At 41.5% G+C, this 21911-nt stretch overlaps 1 protein-coding gene and 1 pseudogene across 3 annotated transcripts in view; one reads left to right on the top strand and one right to left on the bottom strand.

Moving 5' to 3' along the window:
* Window positions 1–21911, top strand: part of GCH1 (GTP cyclohydrolase 1) — a 52330-nt gene that overhangs the window by 22894 nt on the left and 7525 nt on the right. For all 3 annotated transcript variants that reach the window (XM_050798267.1, XM_050798268.1, XM_050798269.1), the window contains exons 2-3: window positions 8044–8153; window positions 15295–15350. In XM_050798267.1, coding sequence (XP_050654224.1) covers window positions 8044–8153; window positions 15295–15350 — 166 coding nt within the window. The remainder of the gene's footprint in view (window positions 1–8043; window positions 8154–15294; window positions 15351–21911) is intronic.
* On the bottom strand, window positions 15723–15834 carry LOC126960447 (uncharacterized; annotated as a pseudogene).

Raw genomic sequence — 21911 nt, forward strand, 5'->3', positions numbered from 1 at the left:
TACCACATCCGGCTAATTTTTGTATTTTTAGAAGAGATGGGTTTTCACTATGTTGGCCAGGCTGGTTTCGAACTCCTGGCCTCAACTGATCCACCTGTGTTGGCCTCCCAAAGTGCTGGGATTACAGGCGTGAACCACTGTGCCCAGCTGAAAATTCTGTATTCCCTTGGCTGCATGAATTTCTTTGGAGTCCCTTCATTTAAAAATGTATTTTAAGGAAGTGAGTTGGTCCAGTGTGGTGGCTCACACCTGTCATTCCAGGACTTTGGGAGGCTGAGGTAGGAAGAGCTTGAGCTTGGGAGTTCAAGATTAGCTTGTACAACACAATGAGACTCTGTCTCTACCAAAAAAAAAAAAAAAATCAGCTGGATGTGGTGGCACACCTCTAGTCCCAGCTACTGGGGAGGCCAAGGTGGGAGGATTGCTTGAGTCTGGGAGATGGAGCTGCAATGAGCAGTGATTGCACTGCTGCACTCCAGCCTGGGTGACAGAACGAGACCTTGTCTCAAAAAGAGAAAGAGTGAATCATAGGGTAAAGACAGACGTATTAATTGGGTAAACATGGAAGATCTATGTTTAACTCCAACTCTGTGCATTGCATTACAGGGAACTGTGTAGAAGCTCCAAAGCTTTCAGATATAATGCTTAACTCAGAAACTTATAGCCCAGTGTGTTTGGGGGACATGGGCACAAATAACCATGGTACTACGAGGCATGACGAAATAAGCTCTGTATGCTGGTGGAGGCAGCTCTGATGTTAGATGGAACTGTGAGGGTCTGGACCATTCTCCACCAAGTCAGGATAGGCTTATCTTTGTTAGCACCTTGAGTTGATTTAATTCCAACCAGAAGCAAAGAGGTGTGATGCCCTAGGCACTTCTGTCTGTCTCTTCCCTTAATTTTAAACCAGTAATCTGACTGCATTAGCTCTTTCCTATCCTTTAGGATGGGTGCACACTCAAATGTTCCAAGTCATCTTCCACTGTCTTTTAACACTGTCCTTCCAGGAGGATGCATCGGGTGTGCAGCTTCCTTAGAGAGCTGGAGTTGTTGGTGCTGATCACCAGATACCCCAGACAGCACTAATTCCTATACTATGGGTTCAAAGGGAACTCCATTGGACAGAAATTTCCTTTTGAGGAAATCTTTCCCAGGAGTTTCTTTTTACTTTTCCCTCACTTTCTCCCCAGCAGAAACAGGTCTGTTTGTCCTTAAACATATATCTATATATTTGAGTAGGAGCATTTTGAAGAGATGAAGTTTCTATGTAGCAGCACAAAACATGGAATAGTTTAAACCAGGGGCACTCTGGTTCTCAGACCAGGAGCATCAGGATCTTCTGGGAACTTGTTAGAAATGCAAATTCTCAGGTCTGCTCAGACCACCTGAAACAGAAGCCCTAGAGGTGGGGCCTAGAGATTTGTGTCTTAACAGGCCCACTGGAGGAGTCTGGGAACCCCTGTTTCGAGGGAAGCTTAAATAAGCACTTGGGGGCCAGGCATGGTGGCTCACGCCTGTAATCCCAACACTTTGGGAGGCCAAGACAGGCAGATCCCTTGAGCTCAGGAGTTTGAGAGCAGCCTGGGCAACATGACGAAACCCCATCTCTACAAAAAATACAAAAATTAGCCAGGCATGGTGGCTTGCGCCTGTAATCCCAGCTACTCAGGAGGCTGAGGTGGGAGGATCACCTGAGCCTAGGAGGTGGAGGTTGCAGTGAGCTGAGATTGCGCCACTGCACTCCAGCCTGTGCAACAGAGGGAGACCCCATCTCAAAAAAAAAAAAAAAAAAAAAAAAAAAGCAGTTGGGTTTGTATTGTGGGCCTGTCTTACTATACTTTCAGAAAAGGGTCTGGCAGACTAAATACTTGAGGGATGTTACCCAGCAGTGTTATTTGTTGACACTGCTTAATTATGAATGACATGATAAAGGTATACCTGAGAACTGACATTGTGTGGTATTGTTGTGGGCAGACCTTTAATTTGTGGAGACTGCTTTGGTTTTGTTTGTGGTTATGACCAACAGTAGGAAACAGAATGCCATAAATCCCCGTTTCCAGGGTTACCTTCTTGCTGCTGATAACAGGCAGGAAATTAAAACAATATGTGATAGTGTTCTGTTCTTATCTACAGATGGTAGCTTTTAGATGTGTTGGCGCAAAACATAAGTAAATATAGCAGGGAAACTTTATTATTGAAGAAAAATGATTTGGCTAGGTGAAGGTTATAGTCTGGGTTCATTTTAATAAAATGGGGTATAGGCAACATATTAGTGTTCCATTATCACATGAAGCATTTAGCTGTATGAGGATCACTAGATGTTTTTTCTCTCTGATTTAATTTTATTTGAGTATATAAAACATTTACATGATTCCAAGGTCAAAACTACATAACAAATTATATTCAAAGATGCTTCCCTTTCATCCATATCCCTTCTGTCCTTTTCTCTTACTACTTTACAGGTAATCATTTTTACTAGCTTTTAAATTTATCCTTCCAGTGTTCCTTTTGCAGATAAGCATATACATGTATGTATAGGTTCATAGCTTCTCTTTCCACTTCCATTACACAAAAGGTTACACACTATAGTACAATTTTTAAAATTATTATTACCATTATGCTTTTTAGAGACAGGGTCTTCTGTCACCCAGGCTGGAAGGCAATGGTATAATCATAGCTCACTGCAGCCTCAAACTCCTATCCTGGGTTCAAGGGATCCTCCTGCTTCAGCCGCCTGAATAGCTAGGACTATAGGCACACAACACCATGCAGTACTTTAATTTTTTTTTTTTGTAAAAACAGAGTCTGGCTAGGTTGGGCAGTCTGGTCTTGAACTCTTGGCCTCTAGCAATCTTTTCATCTTGGCCTCCCAAAGTACCAGGATTACAGATGTGAGCCACCGCACCCAGCCTAAAAATTATGTCTGAAGTTAGCTTTATTAAGGTGGCACTTACCTTCTGTAAAATTTACCTACTTTACATGTACAATGTGAATTTTAACAAACATATACAGTTATATAGCCACCCATACAGTGAAGATAGGAACTGTTTCCATCACCCAAAAAAGTTTCTTTCTTTCCTTTTGCAGTGAAATCCTCTCTCCGACCTCTCTGGCCCTGGTAAACCACCTGCCTGCCTTCTATCACTATAGTTTGCCTTTCCCAGAGCATGGGTAGTCTCTTCTGTGTATGGATGTCTTTCACATTGTAGTGTACTTTGGGACTCAAACCATGTTATTACATGTATCAGTAATTCATTCCATCTTCTTGCTAAGTGTACTCCATTGTTTATACATTCCAGTTGAGGGACATTGTCCTTTTGCTTTTCAGAAAACTTTTTATTGGTCCAGGCACGGTGGCTCACGCCTGTAATCCCAGCACTTTGGGAGGCCAAGACGGCTGGATCACCTGAGGTCGGGAGTTCCAGACCAGCCTGACGAACATGGAGAAACCCCGTCTCTACTGAAAATACAAAATTAGCCGGGAGTGGTGGCACATGCCTGTAATCCCAGCTACTCAGGAGGCTGAGGCAGAAGAATTACTTGAACCCGAGAGGCAGAGGTTGCAGTGAGCTGAGATTACGCCATTGCACTCCAGCCTGGGCAACAAGAACAAAACTCCGTTTCAAAAAAATAAAAGAAAAAAAGAAAACTTTTATTTTGGAACAATTTTAGACTGACTTACAGAATAATTACAAAGATAGTAGAGAGAGTTTTCATATACCCTTTCCCCAGTTTCTCCTAATGTTTAACATCTCACATGGCCATAGTACAACATTTAAGAAATTAATATTGGCCGGGCACAGTGGCTCACACCTGTAATCTCAGCACTTTGGGAGGCCAAGGCTGGCGGACCACGAGGTCAGGAGTGTGAGACAAGCCTGGCCTTTAGTGAAACCCTGTCTCTACTAAAAATACAAAAAAATTAGCTGGGTGTGGTGGCATGTGCGTGTAGTCCCACCTACTCAAGAGGCTGAGGCAGGAGAATTGCTTGAACCCGGGAGGTGGAGGTTGCAGTGAGCTGAGACCACGCCATTGCACTCCAGTCTGGGTGACAGAGTGAGACTCCATCTCAGAAAAAAAAAAAAAAAAAAAAAAAATTAATATTGGAGCCAGGCAGTGGTGCATGCCTCTAGTCCCAGCTACTTGGGAGGCCAAGGTGGGAGGATGGCTTGAGCCGCAGAGTTTACGACTAGCCTTGCAACATAGCAAGACTTGTAAAGATCTCTAAAATAATAATATTATTTTAGACATATATAATAATAAAGATATAATAAAGATCTCTAAAATAATAATAATAATAATAATAATAATAAGGCCGGATACGGTGGCTCACATCTGTAATCCCAGCACTTTGGGAGGCCAAGACGGGCAGATCATAAGTTCAGGAGATCGAGACCATCCTGGCTGGCACGGTGAAACCCCATGTCTACTAAAAATACAAAAAATTAGCTGGGCGTGGTGGCGGGCACCTGTAGTCCCAGCTATTCGGGAGGCTGAGGCAGGAGAATGGCGTGAACCCGGGAGGCAGAGCTTGCAGTGAGCCGAGATTGTGCCACTGCACTCCAGCCTGGGCAACAGAGTGAGACTCTGTCTCAAAATAATAATAATAATATTAATAATAATAATAATACACTATTTTAAAAAGTAATATTGGTACAATACTATTATTTAAACTACAGACTTTTATTCAGATTTTCATTGTCATTTCTCTAGTCTCCTGCAATCTGACAATTCCTTAGTCTTTCTGTGTTTTTCATGACTTTGATGCCTTACTTTTTTTTAAAATTTTTAAACATTTAAAAAATAGAGACAGGATCTTTCCCTGTCACTCTGGTTGGAGTGGAGTGGTACAATCATAGCTCATTGCAGCCTTGAACTCCTGGGCTTAAGTGATCCTCCTGCCTTAGCCTCCTGAATAGCTGCGACTACAGGAGTGTGCTGCCATGCCTGGCTAATTTTTTTCTTATTTTTTGTAGAGATGGGATATTGCAGTGTTACCCAGGCTGGTCTCAGAATCCTAGGCTCAAGTGATCCTCCCGCCTTGCTCTACCAAAGTGCTGAGATTACAGGTGTGAGCCACTGTGCCTGGCCTGATGCTTTCTAAGGGTACTTGTTTAGATATTTTGTATCCCTCAATTTGTCTGATGATTAGGCTGCAGTTACGGATTTTTGGGAAGAATACCGCAGGGGTGATGTGCCTTTCTCATGGTGTCCTATCAGGAGCTACCTGATGTCAGTATGTCCTGTTACTGGCAAAGTTAACCTTGATCACTTGGTTAAGGTAGCCTCTGCCAGATTTCTCCACTAAGTTACTATTTTTCCTTTTATGTACTCTGTTAAGGCAAATTATTGCTTTTTAAATTTTGATGTACCTCCATGTGCATGAGAGATACATAGTTTTGCAACTCCCTCAATCTTAATTGTAATAATAATAGTAATAACAATAACTAGCACTTGGTCCGCCTGCATAGTTCTAAACACATGTGCCCATTTAATCCTCATGACACCCTGTGAAGTAGGCACTTTATGCTCATTTTATAGCCGAGAAGATTGAGGTAAGCGATGGAGTCAGATCTTTTTTTTTTTTTTTGAGACGGAGTCTTGCTCTCCCTTGCCCAGGCTCACTGCAGCCTCCGCATCCTGGGTTCAAGCAATTCTCCTGTCTCAGCCCCCCAAGTAGCTGGGACTACAGGCATGCACCACCATGCCCGGCTTATTTTTGTATTTTTAGTAGAGACAGGGTTTCACCATGTTGGCCAGGCTGGTCTTGAACACCTGACCTCAGGTGATCCACCTGCCTCTGCCTCCCAAAGTGCTGGGATTACAGGCGTGAGCCACCGTGCCCAGCCTGGAGCTAGATCTTCACTTCGCCTGAGTTGAGGGGCTGACTTTAACATGGGCCATATGGTTGTCGTCAGAGCTTAGGATGGGGACGCTCTCATTCTTTGCCAGAGAAAACAAATGCTTCCTATATTTAATGATTCTCTCTTGTTTTTACTTTAAGACATTTTTTTTGGCTTGTTTTTCCTTCCAGGAATATTCTTGTGTGACTAAAGATTTTAGTAAGCTATATGTGGCAATAATACCATATTAAAATCTTGGGGAGAAATCCAAGAAACTTTTGGAAACATTAAGGATCTATTTTTGGTCTTCTTTTCAGAAATATGACTGAAGGTGGGGCAGAATATTCAGAATAGAAAAGTGCTGTGGTAGAAGAAACACTCAGTGAGTGACACTGAGCCTTTTTCTCCTGGGATGTTATCAGCCACTTCTACCAGGGGTGTCTGTGTTTGTCTGTGTGTGTCTAACCCTGCCATGTTTGCCTTTCTTTCTTTCTTTCTTTCTTTTGTTGAGACGGAGTCTGGCTCTGTCTCCCAGGCTGGAGTGCAGTGGCGCAATCTTGGCTCACTGCAAGCTCCGCCTCCCGGGTTCACACCATTCTCCTGCCTCAGCCTCTTGAGTAGCTGGGACTACAGGCACCTGCCACCATGCCTGGCTAATTTTTTTGTATTTTTAGTAGAGACAGGTTTCACTGTGTTAGCCAGGGTGGTCTTGATCTCCTGACCTCATGATCTGGCCACCTCGGCCTCCCAAAGTGCTGGGATAACAGGTGTGAGCCACTGTGCCCAGCCCCATGTTTGCCTTTCTTGACCACACTAATGACTTTTCTATGACACAGTCAAATGTATCTCTGAATAGCTTGACTCAGGGTGATAACTGTGGTTTACATGATGACTTGGTCTCTGTGAGCCCCCTATTCTAGTAGCAGTGGAGCCACTGAAGGTCAGGCAGTGTGGGTGGACATTTGTCCATCTTCCTGTGACTCACTCAGCCACCTGCCTTTCCGAGGGGAAAGAGCTGTAGGGGCAAAGCTCTAATACATCCCTTCCCTTCTCTTTCTAATTCTATGTATATTGCATATCCCCCAAATCCTTGAAATTACACAGCTAGGTGTCTTGTTATATCTAGTCTGCCAAACTGTCTAGGTATCAGTACAGTTTTTTTCTATGTATATATTTATTTTACAAAAATGAAATCCTACTGTATTTCTTTGTAGCTTCTTTTCTCATTGACAATATAGCTGAAGAAGTTTCCATGTAATATGGCATGTATCTACACTGTTGTTTGGGTACCTGCCTGTTATCAATAGCTTGGCTATATTATGATTGGCGGGGATTGTGGCTTGTTTATCTCTATCCCTCTTCAGCATCCGGGACAGGATGTTCTTGCAGTCACAGAATGTTAGGAAGCTCAGAGCTCTCTCAGGCATCATCTAATTAATCTTTTCTCTTGCACATAGCATAGTTGAGGCTAAGTCAGTGCACTTTTTAAAAATAAAGCTTTTTTTAAAAAAATGTCTATTGTATGTCTGGCTGGAAGTGCCAGGGTCCACAGCTTAAACAAGACACTGCTCATCTTCCAAAGCCTACCCAGAGAGGCAGATACACACAAACTGTAGGATTTATTTCCTTAGGAAGGTGACTGTTTAGAATAAGTCTGATGCTGGCCTACAATATATAGAACACTTTACAAATGTAGAAAATTACTTGGGGAATCGATAATAGAGGTCAAGTTTACAGGTGTCTGGGTCTGGCCTCAGAAGTCAGAGGGCTAAGGATTAGTCTTTTTCTCAGATAAGTTTTTCTACATACTGATTATAGACAAAATATAAAGTAGAAGAAAATGTAAGGAAGAAAGTGAAAGTGGCCCATTTCTACTGCCAGAAATAGCCACTGTTTTATTTTGGTATAATTTTTCCTTTCCTCCCTCCCTTCTCCCTCCTCTTCCATACTGCAAATATGTTCATAATCCTGCATTTTTCATGTAACACTTTATCAAGGATTTTTAAATGTCACTTAAAGGAAAAGACTTTGCTACTTTGATAAGGAAAAATATCTAGCTTTAATTTGTATTCCCTTAATATTTTAGGGAAGATTAACATTTGTTTATGTTGACTGTCTATTCATGTTTATCCATAGTAGCTTTTCTATTCTACCTTTCCATAAAATTGGAAATGTTACTAAAGCAAGCCTCTGATTTCAGATGTCCTAAACGATGCTATATTTGATGAAGATCATGATGAGATGGTGATCGTGAAGGACATAGACATGTTTTCCATGTGTGAGCATCACTTGGTTCCATTTGTTGGAAAGGTAAGGTACTCTTTGTTGTTTCCCAGCAATTTAAAACATAATGAAAGTTTTTCAATCAGAATAATTATATTTAAAAATTTTAGCTGCCAATTCCTGATATCCCAGGTATTTACAATTATACATATGTGATTATTCTTTATTAACCTAACAACTTGAAACTTAAAAAACAAAAGCAAAGTAGCAGAAGACCCTCAGGGCAAGACTTTCATGTTAAACACCATTGGCATAGGTTAAAATAATGAGGTTAAAGTAGCATCTCTTTTTTTTTTTTTTTTGTAGCTACTACAGGTTCTGAAAACCTTTACCCTTTTATTTATTTATTGTTCGCATCCCAATCTAGAGATGCCCTTTACTTTAACTTGAATAATGTTTGATCCAAGATATTTATGTATGTATGGCATGTCATGAGCAATGATAATTGCAGAATTTCTTGTGACAGAGGTTATGGTATTTGTGGATTTGTTTCTATCCCTTCTATTTTAGGAAAGGTGAGTCTAATGCATTAGATTCCTCAGCACCTCTGAATTTCTTTAGTCAGAAATGTTTAGTCCTAGTCTTATGAAACTTTAGATCTAATCTAGTTTATAGGAAATCCAGAGGCTGAATGGAACAAATCCAGAAGATGGGATACTCTGCTGAACAGCTGGCCTATTCTCTTTTCAGTAGAGAATGTTATGGGTGGGAGCATTATTTTAGAACAAAAGAGACTTAGGAGGTATAACCAAATGCAATGTCAATACAAATGTGTGACTCTCCATTGGATTCCTGTTTAAACAAACCAAAAGTAAAACATTTGAGACAATTGGAGGAATTTAAATCTGAGTTAGTTATTAGATGTTGTCTAGGAATGACTATTTAATATACCTTTGAGAACATGTGGTTTAGAACAAAGAATTGTCCCATTCCCCTAACCCCCATCATAATTTTATTTAATTTTGACTCTTTATTAATAATCTTTAAACAGAAGACTTACAAGAGGTAGTGTTATGAATACTTATATACCCATCAACTAAAAAAGTGTTAACATTTGCTTCATTTTTTTCTTTGTTAAAGTATTGTATCTTTCCACTTTTTTATGGAAATAAAATATAGACAGAAAATGCACAAAACTTAAGGGTGTTCCTTACCACTTCAGAGATCAAGAACTAGAAAAGGCTGGCACGGTGGTTCATGCCTGTAATCCCAGCACTTTGGAAGGCCAAGGTAGGTGGATTGCTTGAACCCAGGAGTTCAAGACCAGCCTGGGCAACATGGCAAAACCCCATCTCTACCAAAATAAAAATAAAAGACCCCTGGGCATGGTGGCACATGCCTGTACTGCCACCTACTCGGGAGGCTGAGGTGGGAGGATGGCTTGAGCCCAAGAGGCAGAGGTTGCAGTGAGCCTAGATTGTGCCACTATATCCCAGCCTGGGCAACAGAGCCAGACTGCCAGACCCTGTCAAAAAAACAAAAAAGCAAACAAACAACAACAACAACAAAAACCCACAACTAGCATCCTGGAAGCTCACCTCATTTCTCTTCTCTTAATTTCTAATCCATCCTTTGTGCCAGTTTATCAATTTATAACCCTATCCTATCAATTTATAACCATATCAATTTATAACCCTATGGATTAGTTTTCTTGTTTTTCAACTATATATGAGTGGAAAGATTCTACGATATGCACTCTTTGTGTCTGGCCTCTCTTGTTCTACATTGTCAGATTGATTGAGGTCATTGCCTGTCATTGTAGTTTATTTTCATTTTTATATCTTATTCCATTGTACAAACATACCACAATTTATTCTGCTCTTGGTGGACATTTGTATTGTTGCCTCTTTTTTTTGTTTTTTTTTTGTTGTTGTTGTTGTTGTTTTTGCTATTACAAACAATACTGCTATCAATACTTTTTTGGTGTACATACGCATGCTTTTTTGTTTTGTTTTGTTTTGAGACGGAGTCTTGCTCTGTTGCCCAGGCTGGAGTGCAGTGGCGTGATCTCGGCTTGCTGCAAGCTCCACCTCCTGGGTTCATGCCATTCTCTCACCTCAGCCTCCTGAGTAGCTGGGACTACAGGTGCCTGCCACCACACCCAGCTAATTTTGTTTTTGTATTTTTAGTAGAGATGGGGTTTCACTGTGTTGGCCGGGATGGTCTCGATCTCCTGACCTCGTGATCTGCCCGCCTTGGCCTCCCAAAGTGCTGGGATTAGAGGCGTGAGCCACTGCGCCTGGCATATGCATGCATTTCTATTAGAAATGTACCTAGGAGTGGAATTGCAGGATCATAGGGTAATACTCATCTTCAACTTATTAGATGCTGACCTATAGTTTTCCAAAGTGGTTGTACCAGTTTGCACTGTCAACAGTATATGAGATTTCTAGTTGTTTCATATCCTTGCCAACACTTGGTACTTTGTCTTAAGTTTAGTATGCTGTTATGTGTTTAGTAGTATTACTCTTTTTTTGAAAAAAAAAACTTTTATGGAAAATATCAAATATGTAATAAGAGTAACATAACAAAGTTTCATGTTCCCATCAAGTAGCTTCAACAGTTACCAGTACAGGACCAATCTTGTTCAATATAGGTCCACACTGAACTATTTTGAAGCAAATTTCAGATTATTTCTTCTAGCATTTGTCTCTAGAAGATAAGAAAAAAAATTTATTTTTATTTTTGAGACAGCCTTGCTCTGTTGCCCAGGCTGGAGTGCAGTGGCAAAATCTGAGCTCATTGCAAGCTGCACCCCCTGGGTTCAAATGATTCTCGTGACTCAGCCTCCGGAGTAGCTGGGATTACAGGTGTGTACCACCATGCCCAGCTAGTTTTTTGTATTTTTAGTAGAGATTGGGTTTCATCATGTTGGCCAGGCTGGTCTTAAACTCCTGACCTCAAACGATCTGCCCACCTTGGCTTCCCAAATTGCTGGGATTATAGATGTGAGCCACTACACCCAGCCTAGAAGATTAAAAAATTATTTTTAGGAACATAACCCCAGTTTGATTACCATATCCAGTAAGTTAGCAATAACTCTTTCAATATATTAATTAATATAAAGTATGTTACAGAGAGCATAACTCTTTATCACTACTTATTAATATGCATCTCTAAAATACTTACCCATACTAGCCATTAATAGGCCTCTCTAAAATATTTTCCTTTTTTTTTTTTTTGAGACAGAGTTTCGCTATTGTCACCCGGGCTAGAGTGCAGTGGTGCGATCTTGGCTCACTGCAAACTTTGCATCCCAGTGATTCTCCTGCCTCATCCTCCCGAGTAGCTGGGATTACAGGTGCGCACCACCATGCCCGGTTAATTTTTGTATTTTTAGTAAAAATGAGGTTTCACCATGCTGGCCAGGCTGGTCTCAAACTCAGGTGATCCACGTGCCTCAGCCTCCCAAAGTGCTGGGATTACAGGCGTGAGCCACCGTGCCCGGCCCTAAAATATCTTCTTTCTTATTCACAGTAGCACTATCACAAAATTAACAGTAATTCTTAAATAGTATCTAATAACTAACTCATATTTACATTTCTCCAGTTGTCTCAAAAGTTTACTCTTGGTTTGTTTAAAAAGGAATCCAACAGAAAGTCACACATTTGTATTTACGTTGCATTTGGTTATACCTCTTAAGTCTCTTTTGTTCTAAAATAGTGCTCCCGGCCGGGCGCGGTGGCTCAAGCCTGTAATCCCAGCACTTTGGGAGGCCGAGACAGGCGGATCACAAGGTCAGGAGATCGAGACCATCCTGGCTAACACGGCGAAACCTTGTCTCTACTAAAAAATACAAAAAACTAGCCGGGTGAGGTGGCGGGCGCCTGTAGTCCCAGCTACTCGGGAGGCTGAGGCAGGAGAATGGCGTAAACCCGGGAGGCGGAGCTTGCAGTGAGCTGAGATCCAGCCACCGCACTCCAGCCCGGGCGATAGAGCGAGACTCCGTCTCAAAAAAAAAAAATAGTGCTCCCACCCATAACATTCTGTATTGAAAAGAGAATAGGCCAGCTGTTCAGCAGTGTCCCACCTCCCGGATTTGTTTCCTTCAGCCTCTGGATTTCCTATAAACTAGATTAGATCTAAAGTTTCATAAGACTAGGGCTAAACATTTCTGATAAAAGTAGTTCATAAGGGCCGGGAACGGTGGCTTATGTCAGTAATCTCAGCACTTTGGGAGGCCAAGGCAGGTGGTGGATGGATCACTTTGAGCTCAGGAGTTCGAGACCAGCCTAGGCAACATAGTGAAACCCTGTCTCTACCAAAAAAAAAAAAACAAAACAAAACAAAAAACAAAAAAACAAAAAAACAAACCAAACAAACAAAAAAAACAAGCAAAAAGTAGCTAGCATGGTGGCATGCAACTGTGGTCTCAGCTACTCAGGAGGGTGAGGTTGGAGAATTGCTTGAACCCAGGAGGTCAAGGCTGCAGTGAGCCGAGATCACACCACTGCACTCCAGCCTGGCAAGAGAGTGAAACCCTGTCTCAAAAAAAAAAAAAAAAAAAAAAAAAAAAAAAGAAAGAAAAGTAGTACTTCATAAGGGTGCTGAAGACTTCATATTATGTCATAGCAGGGCCAAGTGAGGTGGCTCATGCCTGTAATCCCAGTGACTTGGGAAGTCAAGGTGGGAGGATAGCTTCAGGTCAATAGTTCAAAACCAGCATGGGCAACATAGTGAGACTCTCTCTACTACAAAAGAATTTTTTTTTTTTTTTTTAAATTAACTGGGCGTGGTGGTGCATACTTGTAGTCCTAGCTAGTTTTTGGGAGTCTGAGGCAGGAAGATTGCTTGAGCTCAGGAGTTTGAGGTTACAGTGAGCTACGATCATGCCACTGTACCCCAACCTGGGTGACAGAACAAGACCTTGTCTCTAAAAAGAAAAGAAGAGAAAACAATCAGAAAACCCAGATACATCACATCAGGAGCCATACCGTATCTGGTAATCCTGCAATTAATAATGAAGGAATCTTTGAAAGGGAATCTATTGGTGAGCAAATTAAACACAGAAAGCCTATGGCTTGTTCAAGAGGATAGAGATAGTTAGTGGCTTGTCTGCAGCCAGATCCAAGGCACTGATTCTGTACTCAGCCTGCCACCATTTTTTCCTGCTACTTTCTGCTACTACTTCCTCATTGTTTGTGTTTTTGCTACCTTTGTTTTAAAAATATATTATTTAGTGATTTTTTTTTTTTTTTTTCAAGACAGTTTTGCTCTTGTTGCCCAGGCTGGAGTGCAATGGTGCGATCTTGGCTCACTGCAACCCTTGCCTCCCGGGTTCAGGCAATTCTCCTGCTTCAGCCTCCCGAATAACTGGGATTACAGGCACCCACCACCATACCTGACTAATTTTTGTATTTTTAGTAGAGATGGGGTCTCACCATGTTGGCCAGGCTGGTCTTGAACTCCTGACCTCAGGCAATTCACCTGCCTTGGCCTCCCAAAGTGTTGGGATTACAGGCGTGAGCCACCACTCCTGGCCTATTTAGTGATTTTGTGAAATGGACATTTAAATGACCTAGGATCTTAAGACCAAAAATAGTATAAACAATAAACAAATTCTGTGTCTGCATAGAAATGTAAACATTTCAGACAGTATAGAAGAAGTTGGTTCATGGGAAAGTTTTAACTCTCTAATTTTTCTTTGAAATACTCAATGTTTAGGTGCTATTTTACTTTTTTCCTCCTGCCAACCAGGAAGGCAGTGAGGTGGACTTCTCAAATTCCTAAAGCATAGTGCTAATGGATGGGGAAAAAATCACTAAGTACTACTAGATCAGTTATGTAAATAGTAAGTGAACAATGAAACTGTTGGCAAACCATGATGCTGTTGAGTCTCTAATTTTATATTTGGTTAATTAATTGCCTACAAGTGACCATTTACTCTATTAGTCTTTTCAGGAAAGTAATGTTTTTCATATGTAGTATTTGGCTCAAAAAGAGGTAACGTTTATATTTGATATTAATTGGTGCCATTTAAGATGACAGAAATGGCCTGGCTGTATACCGGGTTCTATAAAACTTGGTTCTTAGGGTACAGGTTCTTGCCAAGCCATGGTGGTAGCAGTGCCCTTTTTCTCCTGTTAAGAAGATGGGGCCAGGCGTGGTGGCTCACACCTATAATCCCAACACTTTGGGAGTCCGAGGTGGGCGGATCAGGAGGTCAGGAGATCGAGACCATCCTGGCTAACATGATGAAACCCCCCTCTACTAAAAATACAAAAAATTAGCTGGGCGTGGTGGTAGGCGCCTGTAGTCCCAGCTACTCGGGAGGCTGAGGCAGGAGAATGGCGTGAACCCGGGAGGTGGAGCTTGCAGTGAGCCGAGATTGGGCCACTGCACTCCAGCATAGGCAACAGAGCGAGACTCCGTCTCTAAAAAAAAAAAAGGAGGATGGTGCTCTCTAGCAGCTTAGAAACCAGGAAGCCAAGCACAAAAGGGCATGGAGACCTTCTGTGCTACAGGGCTTTGCGGTGGGATCTTAAGGCTGCTGTGATGTGTGGAATGGCAATACTTATGCTTACAGTTTTTGCCATTTAAAGGAGGCTTTCCTGTATACATTTTAATGTTGCTATGAGATCATTTGCCTTTTCTTGAGAATGTTTCTCCTCCGTAAAGAAACTTTCAGATTTGTGTCAAGAGTTCAACTTCACAGGTAAGTGTCAGGGCTGTGCAGTTGACTCTTGAACAACATGAATTTGAACTGCATGGGTCCACTTAGACATGGCTTTTTTTTCAACCAAACAGTGATCAAAAATTGTACAGTATTTGCAGGATACAAAACCTGTATAGATGGAGAGACGACTTTTTATATATGCAGGTTCTGCAGGGCCAACTTAAGGACTTGAGTATGTAGGATTTGGGTATACACAGGGGTCCTGGAAGCAATCTCCTGCATTTATCGATGGACAACTGTACTTCAAGTTTGTTATTTGATTAATAGACTCATACTTACACATTTTTCTTTTACTGCATTTATGTAATTTTAAAAATACGTATGTAAATGTTTCATTTTCTAAGTCTTAACCGTTCCAGATGTTTTCAAGGTGATACATTGTTGTGATAAATTACATATAAGTATGCTATATTCTTTTTGTATTTCCTTATTCTGTCACAAAGAAGGCACTGTATTTTCACTCAGCTCATGATTTCCGTCTCTTCTCTGAAGGTCCATATTGGTTATCTTCCTAACAAGCAAGTCCTTGGCCTCAGCAAACTTGCAAGGTAAGTGTGACTGTGCAATGAATAAGAATACAGGTTTATAGGACCTGCCCTCGCCTGCTGAGAATCTATCTCATCAGGCTTTCTCTCTTTACCTGTATGGATCTAACTTGGAAGTCACATTGCAACTTAAAGTTTATAGTTGCAGAGGCACAGACTCAGAGGGCCTGAAACACAGATGTCCCTTCCTTCTCGTCCGCTATTGCCTGCTCCCTCTTCCACTTCCCACTCTTTCTTCCACAGATACATACATCCTGGAAGTCTCAGTTCACCTCTTTCTCTGCAGAGCCTTCTCTGACTAGAGAGGTCCTGAACTTACCTTCAGTCCGGCACCATCCTTTAAGAGGGGTTTAGCTAACAGTGAAGGGTTGGGGGAGAAGCTGGTCAGGGGTCTAGCTGCAGTGCCCTGCTGTCAGACTTGTCAGGCTTGAGGACTCTTCTATCCTTGTCAAGGGGAGTGCTCAACTTCTTCCCTTTCATACAACACTGCTTTCAGACTTGTAATGAAACTTCCCTGTGGGATCCCTAGCCTCAACCCTGCCTTGCTCTGCACTGAATGCCTCCAGGCATATTTCAGGAGTCCTGCAGGCCAGTCCGTTCACGTCTAGGTTCTTTGTTTCTGCAAACACAAGACTGCCTGCCTTGGCTTTGCGCAGTTTTGTTCTGATACAGTGTTCCCTCTCCCGGCTCTCATTTCTCTCTTTCCTGCTACAATCTTTTCTGTTCCTTATCCTGTGAGTTCATGCCTTAAAAAATTCCCTTACTGCCTTTTTTATTTGGGTTTTAGGAGAGGTGATGTACATACACATTCATCTGTGTTTAACTGGAAGTCAACATGGGGGTTTGTGTTCAGATATCTCGGTAGGCCCCAGCCACCAATATTTTATTGCCCTTAAATATCCTTGTTACTTCTTTGTATAAAGTTACTGAATTTTGGGTGATGGAGGAAATACTGGGAGGTGTGTCTGTGTGGAGAGAGAGAGAGAGAGAGAGAGAGAGAGAGAGAGAGAGAGAAAAGTTAAGAATAAGCTGAAGGGTGGGGTAAAGTGTTCCTACTCTTTTTTTCAAAAACAATCAAGCTAAGTTTGAATAACTTGAGGTATAGTGACCATATCATAATCGAAATAAATGAGTGTCAGGTGGGTGCAGTGGCGCACGCCTGTAATCCCGGCACTTTGGGAGGCCGAGGTGGGCAGATCACTTGAGGTCAGGAGTTTGAGACCAGCCTCACCAACATAGTGAAACCCCATCTCTACTAAAAATACAAAAATTAGCTGGGTGTGGTGGTGCACACATGTAATCCCAGCTACTTGGGAGGCTGAGACAGGAGAATTGCTTGAACCTGGGAGGCAGAGGTTGCAGTGAGCCGAGATTGCGCCACTGCACTCCAGCCTGGGCGATGGAGTGAGACCCTATCTCAGAAAAATAAAAATAAAAGAAGAGTAATAAATGAGTCTCTGTGACCAGCTGACTGTGCTGTGGCTCTGATGTGTTCCTGTTTCTTTACGCAGGCCCTGGGATTTAACAGTTGTGAAATAGTGGTCCTGATATTTCTCAATTCTGTGCTGGAATCTGTAAAAACTACCCCAGCAATCTGACACCTACCCTCTACAGTTGTTCCTTTTACTTTGTTTTCATTTTCACTTTCTCATTCATTTCCTTTGGGGATCAATAAGAAAGTGGGTAGAAGAGACAAATTTAACTTCCTCAGTTTCTGACCTCATTCTTGCTCAGCTATTTTGCTATTAGACAGGGCTGCTTGGCACCATGAAAGGATATTATAACATAGCTGTAATTGCTTCGCTGGAATAAGGCTTTTAGCACAAATCCAGAAACATTCTGGCTGCTTGCATGTAATCCGTCCCTGGTGGCAGTGCTGAAAAGTTGCTGAGAAAAAGTGTATTGGTAGTGATTGGGAGTAATTAGTCTTACTGTACTTTTTATTAACAACTCCCTTCCCAGTAACTTACTCTCAACTAATAATGTATTAAGCCAATTTCATGTCAACTGTGAGTAAAAATATCTTTACTAAAATCGGTTATTCTTACCATTTTATAAATACAGTCTAAGTAAAATCAGCATGCTTATTGTGCAAACATAGCTGTAGGCCCAGTCCCCTGGGGCCCGCCCTCCCTGTCAGCAAGATTGCCAACCTTTTACCTTGCCCATATAGAAATTCCGGCACTGCTGATGCCTATAACAGACTGTCCATATGTGAAAGGTGTAATAGATAGTTTCATAGTGTAAAAAAGCTGGGCAGATCACATTAGGCCTTGGTCTTGATGTAACAGCCTTCTCTGAAAAACCACCTGTTGATCATGATTAACACTTTATGGGAAACAGACTCAAGAGTGATTCAGTGAGATCATACAATAAATGGCAACCTGGTGGTAGAAGGAAATAATCTTAGTTATTTCCTTTCCAAGTGGGAGGAAAAGATCTCAAATAATTAAGCTTTTATGAAGCAATACAAAGGAGTTGATTATTAGCATGGGAATTTGTCCTTAGACTAATAGGATTAAAATTTAAGAGTAAAATGGAACACTAAGCCAAAGAACCAAGTGTATGTTGCTTTCAGATATTTTGCAAAAAAGAGTCTATTAAACAGAAAAGAAGATTAAGATTTTATCCAACTGCTTATTCTTTTTAAGAAACAAGAAGTAAGAATATTTAGGGAATGAAGAGGAATAAAAGCTGAATGTCTTAGCAAAACTTCACTGCTCATTTTAATCTTGTATGTGAAGTTTGTTATATGCTTGCCTTTAAATGAATGACCTTTCAGTGCCAGTGAAGTCAAATATCAAGCAGTAAAGCCTTAAGTAACAAGAAAATGCCAGAAGTGAGTTGATCTGGCTCAACTCTAGTACAATTCTAGAATAAACTTAGTTTGAATAGAACTTTCTTTTGTTGCTGAAGTCATTGGACATGTATTCATTTTCTTCCCTTAGAAATAACTGAGCCTTGGCTGGGCGAGATGGCTCATGCCCGTCATCCCAGCACTTTGGGAGACCAAGGTGGGCGGATCACTTGAGGTCAAGAGTTTGAGACCAGCCTGGCCAACACGGTGAAACCCTGTCTCTACTAAAAATACCAAAATTAGCAGGGCATGGTATCATGCGCCTCTAATCCCAGCTACTTGGGAGGCTTGAGACAGGAGAATCGCTTGAGCCTGGGAGGTGGAGGTTGCAGTGAGCCGAGATTTTACCACTGCACTCCAGTCTCGTGACAGAGCAAGACTCTGTGTCACCATAAATAAATAAATAAATAAATAAATAAATAAATAAGTAAATAAATGTACGAAATCTTGAATTTAGAGTTGTAGTACCTTCGGTAGCCATGGCTGACCTGTTGGTGGGCACTGTGCCAGCTACTGTGGAGGCGAAAGAAGCAGGACATGGCAGCCACCCTCAAGGAGAGTGCACAGGGCAAGACTGCAGGTGCCATGGAAATGCCTACTGTAGCTCCAGGTTCAGAGGAGCCACGATGGCTGTGGCCTGGCAGGTGAATAGACCTAGAGGTGGAGGGATGAGCAGAATTCTAAATGGGGGAGAAGTTTCTCTAGGTATAGTTAATGCATGAGCAAAGACCAGTCAGAGGGTAGGAGCGAGGCCTGTTCCAGTGGATGGGAACCAGATTGACTGATGGAAGTAAGAGGTAGACAAGGGGAAAAGGTGAGGTGGGTATTAGATTACAGAGGGAGCAGTCTTTTTTTTTTTTTCTTTTTTGATTATAAAAACAACATAGCATTTAAATACAAATGAATGAATAAAGTAAAACCTTTTTTTACCTATTTTCATTCCCCAGAGTTAGAACTAGAGACTTCTTTCACTATCCTTCTGGAAAAAATTTATGCAAACACAAACATAAGATCATATCTTATATTCTGTACTACAACTTGTTTTTTTAAATTTAAATTTAATTTTTTTTTTGAGATGGAGTCTCTGTCTGTTGGCTAGGCTCGAGTGAAGTGGTGTGATCTCACTGCAACCTCTGCCTCCTGAGTTCAAGTGATTCTCCTGCCTCAGCCTCCCCAGTAGCTAGGATTACTGACGTGCACCACCACGCCTGGCTAATTTTTGTATTTTCAGTAGAGACAGGGTTTTGCCATGTTGGCCAGGCTGGCCTCGAACTCCTGGCCTCAAGTGATCAGCCCACCTCGGCCTCCCAAAGTGCTGAGATTACAGGCATGAATCACTGCACCCAGCCAGGTATTTTTTTTTTTTTTTTTTTTTTTTTTTAGAGACAGGGTTTTTTTTTCTGTTGCCCAGGCTGGAGTGCAGTGGCACTATCTGGGCTCACTGCAGCCTCCACATCCTGGATTCAAGCGATTCTCCTGCCTCGGCCTCCTGAGTAGCTGGGATTACAGGCACATGCCACCACGCCTGGCTAATTTTTGTATTTTTAGTAGAGATGGGGTTTCAGTATGTTGGCAAGACTGATCTTGAACTCCTAACCTTGGTGATCTGCTCGCCCCAGCCTCCCAAAGTGCCAGGATTACAGGAGTGAGCCACTGCGCCCGGCCCTGGCCAGCTTTTTAAAAATTTAAAATACCTCAAAGTTCCTTGGATATCATTTAGTCCCAAAAGTCCAAGTTTCTTTTCATAGCTACCTAATATTTCTTTGATTAATATAATTCATGTAACCAGTGTTTGCTATAGATAAGTACAGTTTGCAGTTTGAGACTTGCCAAAAAGTAAAAAAGTACCCTGGTGAACAAATTCTATTATCTTTGTGTGCTTTGAATCTATCTGAAGTATAAATTACTAGTATGGAACTTGATGGGTTAAGGGTAGCTGAATTTTTGATATTATGAAATTGCTCTCCCAAGAGACCCTGCCAGTTTATACTCTAATAAATTGATACATAGGCAAAGTGTGGTGTATGTTTCTCCACACTTTGGCCAACACTAAGTTTCATCACACTTTTAAATCTTTGCCAAACTGATAAGTAAAACATAGTATCTATTTTAGTTTGCATTTCCTTAATAGAGCAAGGTTGAATCTATTCAGACACTTCCTGTTCTTAGCTCCAGTGTTAATTTTTCCACTGAGTTACTTGTCTTTTTATTCTTGGTTTGGACAAGCTCTGAATGTTAAAGCAATCAAGTCAGGTGCTACAGACAATGCTTGCCAGCTCGTCATTTGTCTTTTGATTTTGCTTTCTAGTATTGTATTTCCATAAAGAAGTTTAAAACTTTTCTGTAGTCACAAACTTTTTTTTTTTTTTGGTACTTGTATGGCCGCATTAAATGTATTTTGGGGTGAGGAGTGAGGCAGAACCCATCTACTGCTGTGTGTGCTCACTGCCTGGCGGCCGCAGCACCCCCTCTTCCTTCCTTCCTGCCCTCCCTGCTGTGGGTCTTTGCTGGGCCTTTCTTATCTTCCTCCTGGAGGGAGTGTTAAGCTCCTGCCTCCTCCCTGCCTCTCATCTCTGAGGGTCCTTCAGTCCGCCCTCATGAGCTGCTGGGGTGTTCTTTCTAAAGTGTGGATTGGATCATGCTGCTCCTTTGGTGGCTCGCCACAGCTTTTCAGATCAAGTTTAAACTCCTTATTTAGAATAATTTAGAAAAATCCCAAAGAATAGAAATCACAAATCTACAAGTTGAAAATCTTGTATCATAGGTTGCTGGGGAGTCTGATATCTAGGAAGGAGAGGATATGTAACTAAAAATATGCTTTATAAATCTTTACATCTTGATGAGTAAGTTTTCTAAAAAGATGGGGAGAGAAAGGAATGGACCAAGAGTTTGAAAGCCTGCATACATTAATAACCATTAGAAAAGATCAAATTCATGTTTTGGGGGAAAGTGCCTGTACCCAGTCAGTTTTATAAGTATTTTTTCAAGCTTTCAAGTAACCACTAATTTTGCATGTGTATAAATAATTCAAGAGCATAGAAAAACCTGTGAAGTGTCAATTAATTTGATGAAGCTGCCTATTCTTGATAACAAAGCCTGATAAGCATAGCGTTAAAAAAAAATGATAGGCAAATCTCACTGATGAATGTAGTTGTAAGAATCCTAAAATGTCAGGCTAGTATGGAAGTACTGTTTTCAACATTACCCAGGGATGTTTAGTCCAAGAATGTAAGAATGGTTTAGATTAAAATTGACAACTACTGATCCTGAGTGTGGTGAACTAGATTGTAATAATGTCCCTCTTGGTACAGCATATCAAGATATAATGCATATGTACATTTTACAGTTTGGGGGAAGCATGAGGCAATTCTAGTGATAATCCACTGGAATTAGCACTAAAGCCAAAGTCTGGATTCTGTCCTCCCTATTCCCATCCCAGATCGAGAATGATACTTACCTATTAGCGTTATTCTAGGAAGAGCAGGAAAAAGGAAAAAGAACTAATAGACACATTCATAAAGTTTGGGATCAGAATTTGTACTACCTGTGTGGCCTTCAAAAAATCAAATGGAATAATTTAGTTTCAAACGACCCCATAAGGCCGGGCGCAGTGGATCACGCCTATAATCCCAGCACTTTGGGAGGCCAAGGCGGGTGGATCACCTGAGGTCAGGAGTTCGAGACCAGCCTGACCAGCATAGTGAAGC

This window comes from Macaca thibetana, chromosome 7 (assembly GCF_024542745.1).
Source record: "Macaca thibetana thibetana isolate TM-01 chromosome 7, ASM2454274v1, whole genome shotgun sequence".
Taxonomy (NCBI): domain Eukaryota; kingdom Metazoa; phylum Chordata; class Mammalia; order Primates; family Cercopithecidae; genus Macaca; species Macaca thibetana.